Source organism: Solanum tuberosum, unplaced genomic scaffold, assembly GCF_000226075.1.
Source record: "Solanum tuberosum cultivar DM 1-3 516 R44 unplaced genomic scaffold, SolTub_3.0 scf00114, whole genome shotgun sequence".
NCBI classification, from domain to species: Eukaryota; Viridiplantae; Streptophyta; class Magnoliopsida; order Solanales; family Solanaceae; genus Solanum; species Solanum tuberosum.
The window spans coordinates 1,622,967-1,631,821 of NW_006239038.1; the positions used below are offsets into that span (position 1 = coordinate 1,622,967).

Consider the following 8,855-nt stretch of genomic DNA (forward strand, 5'->3'; position numbering starts at 1 on the left):
TCCAACCTATACTGATACAAATATTGAAAATTTTAGAGAAGAACTCACACTATCACACATTCAATCATAAAGACAAAGCAAATGAATCAGCAGAGTTAGGTAGAAAGCAACACTGACAAGACCAGCAACGGATGTAGCATATAGTCAACGAGTTCAACTGAACCTAATATTTTCAACATACAACAACTACGCCTCAGTCCCAAACATGTCGGGATCAACAACTTAATACTTTATACACGGAGTATAGATATATATGTAAAATAACACTACAATCCTAGAAAGATAATACTAAATTTTGAGCTCATAATTTCAAAAGTGTAATAGTTCTATGTTTAAAATGAAATAAACTGAACTGATCAAATTTAAATCCTCTAATCCAAATAAATATCCAGCAGATTGACAGATTAACCATTTCAAAGAACTCCAAAACTCAGAATTGCCAAGAAACTCCATCAAATAATGTATAGCCAATATGCTAGATTAACAAGTCAACTATATAAAGAAAATCCATTAAAGATCAAAACTTTATCATACCTCTAGACTTTTGTAGCATCACTTCTTCAAAATGCAGGAGACCTGTCAAGTGATTCCTTTTGTTGATAACACAGCAAAAACCATAGAATCTTGAAATGGGAAAATTCTATGTATAAAACTAAAAGCTTCTAACTTTTTCCAAGAATTGTGGAAATCTTCTTATCTGTATGCACAATTTTGTGAAAAGGGTAAAAAAGATTCAAATTTTATGTATCTAACAAGCAAAACAAAACATGGGAAATCAAATGTAATGTTTCTAAGTGAAGATTTTGCTACCCTTTTCTTTATAGATGAAAAATTCTATATATATAAAACTAAAAGCTCCTACTTTTTTCCCAAGAATTGTGGGGATCTTCCCTTCTATATGGACAATTTGTGAAAAGGGTAAAAAGATTCAAACTTTATGTATTTAACAAGCAAAAAGAAACATGGGAAATCAAATGTAATGTTTTTAAGTAAAGATTTTGCTACCCTTTTCTTTATTGATGAAAAATATTGAAAAGATGGTTTCAAGAATCTTGTCTCTCTCTCTAAAAAGTTGCTTTTGAGTGCTTCAAAGGGTCACTAACTGTCAACTTTCTAGGCATTTTACATACACTTTTTCAGAAAAATATTCATATGGACTTTTGAGATTGGGACAGCTTCTTTGTTGTTGTTTTTTTTTTTTTTGGAAAAATTGTACATGAGGACTCAGAGGAAGTGAAATCAGATGGTGATGCTAGCAATGGTGTCATCTTCTGTTTTTTTTTTTGATTTTTTTAAAAATTCTTTTTGCTTATAATAAACCATGCACGTCTAGACACCTCAATTTGTTTCAACTGCGTCTACGATAACATTGCTCGTATTCACAATCTTGATGAAATAATGGCGGGTGAATTAATAGAACTTGAACATAGTACAATAGGCATTGTAAATTTGGAATCATATAATGTTGTTGGACATATGATGCTGACGTAACACATAAATTTTAAAAGTGTCTAAATAAACACTTCATACACATCTAGACACCTCAATTTGTTCTTATTATATCTACAATGACATTGCTCATATTCACGACCTTGATGAAGTAATGGCGAGTGAATTAATTGAATTTAAAGAGGGTATAATAGTCATTGTTTTGAATTCAGAATCAAATAACGTTGGTGTTGGTATTGGTAAACACTTGATGCTGACATGACACATAAATTTTGAAGATGTCTAAATGATCATTTAGATACTTTGTACACATCTAGACACCTCAATTCGTTCTTATTATGTATGTGAAGGCATTGCTCTTATTCACAACTTCGATGAAGTAATGGAGGGCGAACTAATAGAATTTGAAGAGGGTTCAATAGACATTGTTCTAAATCATAATATTGGTGTTTGTAGACACTGATGCTGACGTGACACATAAATTTTAGTGGTGTTCTAACTAATTATTTTATAAGTTGGAATGCTCAACTAACATAATAAAAACGAGTTGATGTGTTAAATGTGCATTCTCAAAATATTTAATTGTCAGTTAAGATCAAGTTAAAATATCTATCTACACATTATATTTATTCCTTTTAACCGACGACCTATCATAAATAATATTTTCATGTACATAAAATAAAAATACAGGCTACTATGTACACATTATCTTCTCCCAACCTCATTTATAATGATATTGTTATTTTAGATATCCCTTTTTTAGTTATTTGGTGTTGGTGAATTATTTTAGGCAATTGAACTAAATAAGAAATATGCAACGTGATGACCATTCTTCCCCTCATCATCATATCATAATTCAAAAATAAGAAATTTAATCATCATGGTCATAAGGTGAAGTTTACCTACTCTATTTTTCATATTTTTTATAATAAAGAAAAAATCTTTGAAGATCAATAATATATGTATTATATATACTTCTAAAATCGATAAATAATAATGAAATCATCCCTCTATTCTTCTCTAGCTAAATATTAAATTGTTATTTGCAAGCAATATATCAATAAGGTTCGAACTCATAAGTCATAACATAAATCTAACGCACATATAATATTTGTTGCATTTTTATCAGTAGATCAAAACTCCGAGACCAATGCTATTTTCATTTTTAATGTAAGAATATCTTGAAGATAAAATCTTTATAAAAAATCAATAATTTTGTATAAATTAGTGTAAGAAAATCTTTGAATATCTTCTATGGTATATTAATCAATTATATCGCATTAAATTATGCAAAAAGATTCTTTTTATTTATTCGAAGTCAACGTTAAAGCTCAATTTTGTCCTTTAGATAAATGAAACAATAATTTGGTCAACATGTACTACAAATTAATTTATTTTATCTTTTGGACCATTAATAAGATAATAATAAAAATATACATAAACTACGCCGACAATTTCTATCATTAACGCGGGGAGAGTAACTAAATTTATTAGTGATTTATTGTTATATATTCTTTTCGTTCCAAAATACAGGTTGTTCTTATTTAAAATATCTGTCTCAAAATATTTACCCTATTAAAAGTTGAAAATAGTTTTTATTATTTTTTATTTTTAATAATAATTACTTTTGAAAAATTATAAATATCTTAATTATAACACCAGAATAGTAAATATTCATTGAAAAAATTATATCTTATGATATAAATAAAAATAAAATATCAAATACTCCTTTTAGCTAATATTTTTTCAAAGAACGAGTAGTAAAAAATATGAGGCATTTTGAGATAGAGAAGTACTTTTATGTTAATCTTTTTATTTTTGTATTTGGTTCAATACGATAAAGTGGTCAAGCACCAAAACCTAGGTAGATTATTAATTTCCCATTCCTACATATGGATCCCATTAAATTCTCTTGTATGGAACATGCCACAATATCTGAAACTTCATAGAAATTTATGTATATTCTTGACTAATTTATGTGCTATAAAAATTCAATTTTGTCGAGAAAGAAATTATTTTTTTATAAAAATGTATTATTTCACAATTTTGATAAGATTTAAATTGTGAAATACATACTTTTGGTGTATTTTTATTTTAAATATACATATTTTAATTCAAAAGAGAAAATAAGTTAATTAAGTTAGGGTTCGCTCCATTAATTAATTAAGAAGTCAAATTACTTTTTGAGAAGTTATAATTGTTAAATAAATTGAGTTGGAGAGAATATTTGTAACTCTTTACGGTTGTTTCAACTTTCATATGGTTCGAAGCATATTTGGACCGATCTTATTTTTGAATTTAAGATTTAAAACTATATTTTATTGAGCAATACATCGACTAGAATTTTTATTTATAAAGCAATAAGTACTCAAGAATGAAAAACATTATTTCGACCTCTAGAAAGATAAAAGGGAGCAAGAAATAAAGTGAGTTATTTGATTTATTTAGTCAAGAGTATCATTATTTCTTATTGTGAAGTAGAAATGACAAATATATAATAGCAAATGAAAATTGCTCTCAAAAGACGTGAAGTAAGAATGTAGTTCAAGTCATATCATATGCTCGTCTTCAGACTTAAATAGAAATGCTACGAAGGACAATCGTCTCAATAGTTAAGCCAGGCCCAAAACAACAAAGCACACCCCACTCAAGGCCTTCACCCGTGCTACACAATCCTTCCTTGATAGAAGTTTTCCTCATCTCATCCAAAACAAATAATACAGTAGCACTGCTCATGTTCCCATAGTCGCTCAACACATGCCTTGTAGTTTCGAGTTTTTTAGATTTTAGGCCCAATTTTAGTTCAATTTGATCCAAAATCGCGCGTCCACCTGGATGAGCTACCCAAAAAATGGAATCCCAATTAGAAATTCCAAGAGGCTGAAATACTTCCACTAAGATCTTCTCAATATTTTTTGCTACTAGCATTGGAATATCCTTATGTATATAGGTTATCAATCCTGCCTCACTTAGATTAGAATAACCTGCATATCCACTATCAGGAATAAGAGTTTGAATTGTGGATACAAGTTCAAATAAAGGTCTTTCTATTGATATAATTGGATTTGATCCAATAATAACAGCGGATGCCCCATCACTAAAAAGAGCTTGTCCAACCAAAACACTTAATTTAGTGTCACTTGGGCCCTGAAAGCCCATCAAGTTGATTAATTCAGAGCAAACAACAAGAACTCGAGCACCTTTATTATTCTCAGCTAAGTCCTTAGCCAATCGAAGAGCAGTTCCACCACCAGAACAACCTTGTTGGTACAACATGAATCGCTTAACTGATGAATCAAGCCCAAGAAGTTTAGTGAGTTGGTAGTCAGCTCCTGGCATGTTCACATCACTAGTGGTGCAAAAGATCAAATGGGTAATCTTAGATATGGGCTGGCCCCATTCATTGATAGCCTTTTGGGCTGCCTCTTGGCCAAGTTTTGGAACCTCAATAATTGTTATTTCTTGTCTAGCATCAAGAGAAGGTGCATTATATTTACAAATGTTAGGATTCTTTTTCAAGATTTCCTCGGTTAAGTGTGAGTATCTCTTCTTAATCATTGATTTAGCACCTACAACATATGATCACAAATGCAAACCAACATCAATTAAAACATAATTTGAGTTTCAACACGAAGAAATAAAAAAATAAAATCAAATATTAGTATATAAATAAAAAAGATAATTTTAACATTATAATTAATCTCAAAAACAAAGAACAACAATTAGCCAAAGCAAAAACTCAAGATCTTCAACCCTTTGTTTCTTCACTTAAGAGATTTTTCAGTGCATGTATTTTCTTAAGTTTGGTTTCAATATGTTGATAAATGGAGAAATTAGATGAAAATAAAAAAAAATATTGACATTAAATAAATGCATAGTTAAATTATTTTAAAATAATTTGCATATAGCCCCTAACTGAATATATTTTATAAATTAAAAGAAGAGAATAAAACATAATCAGCTTTTCGTCTCCTTGATCAATTCCCTTTTTTTAGGCAGTTTCACAAGAAAACATTTTGAATTATTGGAATTGTGCAAATCAAGATAACAAAAAGATTAAACTTACACATTTGCTTAAACTTTCGCTTAAGTTCACTCTTATGTTCACTATTAGTGATACGAAAAAAATAGTCAGGATAGGTGCTTTGATCGATACAATTAGAAGGATTGGCTGTTCCGATGGCCAACACATTAGCAGGTCCCTCGGCCCGTTGTGCCCTACTAAGCTCCTCGATAGTGACTATTTTCGCCGATGGCGGCAAATTGGAACACAAACTTTTTATCATCTTTATACGAGATATTTGCTTTTTTACTAAGAAATTGTATTAGTATTTATTTCAAGAGGATTTACATGCAAATGATATAACAATATTAGTTACTATATATATATATATACTAGTCCTAGGTTCTATATTAGTGGTTCATTTTCCATTTTACATGCCAACTAAAAAAATTATAAAAAGGAAAGAAGGGCATTTTAATTAATTTACTCTTAAAAGATTAACAATGGAGAAACTTTATGATATTTATACTTTAAAAAGAATCAATTTTAAGGAAAAAATGAAAATAAATACACTTTGTTTGAGTTACTCTCAATCTTCTTATCTCTATAGATTAAAAAATTATTACGTATCATTCATTTATTCAAGAATTATGAGGGTCAACAATGTTAATTAAAAATTTTAATACATAATTTGTGTAAGATATGCTAGGCGAGTCCCAAGCGTTGGTCGTTGATCGTGCTTAGGGCATACAGTCGGGCGCTTAGAGCGTAAGTCTTGCAGAACTAAGTCCCACACTTGAGTCTCAGAACGTTTTACTAGAGCCCGCCCCAGGGTGAGCCCCGAGGCGAATCCCAGAAGAGTTTTTTAAAACACTAGTCAAGACCCATATATAAAAGTTGACTTGACATATTATATTGTATCAATAATTCATTTAGAACTCAATATAAAATTATTATTTTCAAAAAATCAGAATTCATAAGCCATATAGCTATTTATAGGACACTAATAACACTAGTGATATTTAATTCAACCTCACATTATTTCAATAAGACTAATCAAGTCGTAGATTGTTCGGCCAAATTACCTACCAATGTTGTAGAAGGGTCCTTTTTCTAAAAATGATATTTCTCTCATCAAAAGTCTCTTTGTGGTGGAGGAGGTATGACAGATTCTACCGATCTATAAATAATGTGTGAACATGTAAATTTTGAATAGTTATCAATATATATTAATCGACTATATATCTAGTTTTTAATATAACAAAAGTATACACAATATATACTATTAGTTTATATTATATGTCTAATATATGTACTTTTAGTATAAAGCATATATACTATTTATATATTTTGTATATATTATATAAACTAAATAACTGAATAATTCAAATTCATAATTATCCCTAAAAAAAATAAGGAGGGTGGGGAGGGAAATGTTGCCTAACCTCTTGATCCTAGTTAAGGGGTTAAGTCTATCATTTATATATACATTTTCATCACAAAATCTACCCATCTTTCTAATTCGATTCGATAATTTTAGTTTACGGTTTTTAAAAAATATATGCAGTGTAAAGTTAAGGTGGTAAGATACTGCTTCACTCTTTTTTTTTAATATATGAAACGGTTAAGATTTTTTTATCGATATATATAATTTTTTGTTGAAAGAGATTCAATATTTAATGGTTCTTGAATTTTAGTAGGCTATGGCCTAGGAGATCCCACGTATTTCTTCTTCAATTTATTTTCGTGCATTATTTAACAACTCCTATCTATTATCAATCATAGGGGTACTATGCCTGGTACGCTATTGAAAAATTCGGTTCGATAATTTTAGTTTACGATTTAAAAAAATATTGTATCATTATTATATTAAATTAATTTGGTATTATTTAAGAGTTAGATTTTTGATATTTTACTGAATGGTAAAGTGGTGATCATAGTTTGGTCACCTTCGACTTACATATACGTATAATTAAAGATCATGACTTTAACTTTTCAATAAATATTTCAATTATATCATACTAATATCTTACACTAGTAGAAATATTCAAAATAAAGTACAAACAATTCTCTTTGTTAAATCAATCACCTAAAAATACCATTTAAATATATTAAAATAGAGTAGTCAAAGTTTCAACATCTAAATCTAAATACTGTAGTTATTTAATATCTTGTAGTTGTCCTATTATGATTGGTTTTATTTTAAGTTCTAACTTATCTTTTCAGACAAGAAGAACATTTATATAATTGCCTCCTATCCTTGTCCTATTGTGATTGCTTCTATTCTAACTAATAATCTTTTTGGGCAAGTATTATTGGGCAAGAAAGTAAGTTTAAAAAAATTGGGATCGGAAATATATCGAAATTTTACTAGTTTAGGAGTTAATTATTGAGATACATTCTAGTTGTAATATTATGAATCTTACCATATTTTGGTGCATCTTAATACGTCAAGATACATGTATCCAGGGGCGGCTCAACGTAATTGGGGGCCTAAAGTAAAATTTTAATTCGTGGTCTAAAATATAAATACACTTCATATACGTATTTATTCATAGTTTTTTTTTATACTATTTAGATGAAAATTATTAGTACTTAATATTGTTTTTTCAGTTACTAGTTTTAGGTAAGATTTTATCAACTCAACATTGAAAAACATCCTTTAAGTGAGGCAATTATTATATGTATTGTTAACATAATGCTATAAGTAATAAGTTGATAAATATTAAATAAAGGTAAGAGTTAGATCCATAAAATTTGACTCAAGAAGTTGATGACTTGGTATACCGCATTTTAATATACTTATAGTAATGCTTGAAACTAAAATTTAAAAGAAATAAAAAGAATTTGTAATTTACTTTGTTCAACACTTTTCACTATTAATTCTTATTTTTAACAAAGTACAAAAGATGTTAAAGTGGATAAAATAATTTATTTTAAAATAATATTTTTTTTTATCATAAATAATTAATTTTTCTATAAAAAAATTAACACATAATTCATTCTTGACAAAAAATTGGGGCCCCCGAAATTTGGGGGACTAAGGCAAAGGCCTTATTTTTCAAAGCATAGAGCCGCCCATGCATGTATCTCGGGATACATAGGGTGTGTAATTTGTTTTAGATACACTGTATCTAATTAGTGTTGAACATCTTGTATTCTTAAGATACTTAGAACAAAACTTTGAAGAACAGAATTTGGAAAAACAGAAAGAAGATCAAGCCCACTGAATGCACAGTGTCCCCTTAAGGAAATTATTTCCCTCTAGTATTCGAGGTTTGATTTGGAATATGTCCTCCCAGGATAGAGTGATCTCAATCACCAGTGTATTGATACCCAAAACGCTGGTGTCAACGAACCACTCAACGGCAGTAAAGTACACTTAGAATACTAGATTTAGTAG

The 8,855-nt window shown here is 29.0% G+C and overlaps 1 protein-coding gene across 1 annotated transcript; it reads right to left on the reverse strand.

The window, feature by feature from the left end:
- Window positions 1-4,023: 4,023 nt before the first annotated feature.
- LOC102605087 (chalcone synthase J) lies at window positions 4,024-5,735 on the reverse strand. The gene is made up of 2 exons (XM_006349914.1): window positions 5,516-5,735; window positions 4,024-5,018 (listed from the first exon to the last, which is right to left on the reverse strand). The coding sequence occupies exons 1-2, from the start codon at window positions 5,733-5,735 to the stop codon at window positions 4,024-4,026; spliced, it is 1,215 nt and encodes a 404-aa protein (XP_006349976.1).
- Window positions 5,736-8,855: the final 3,120 nt, after the last annotated feature.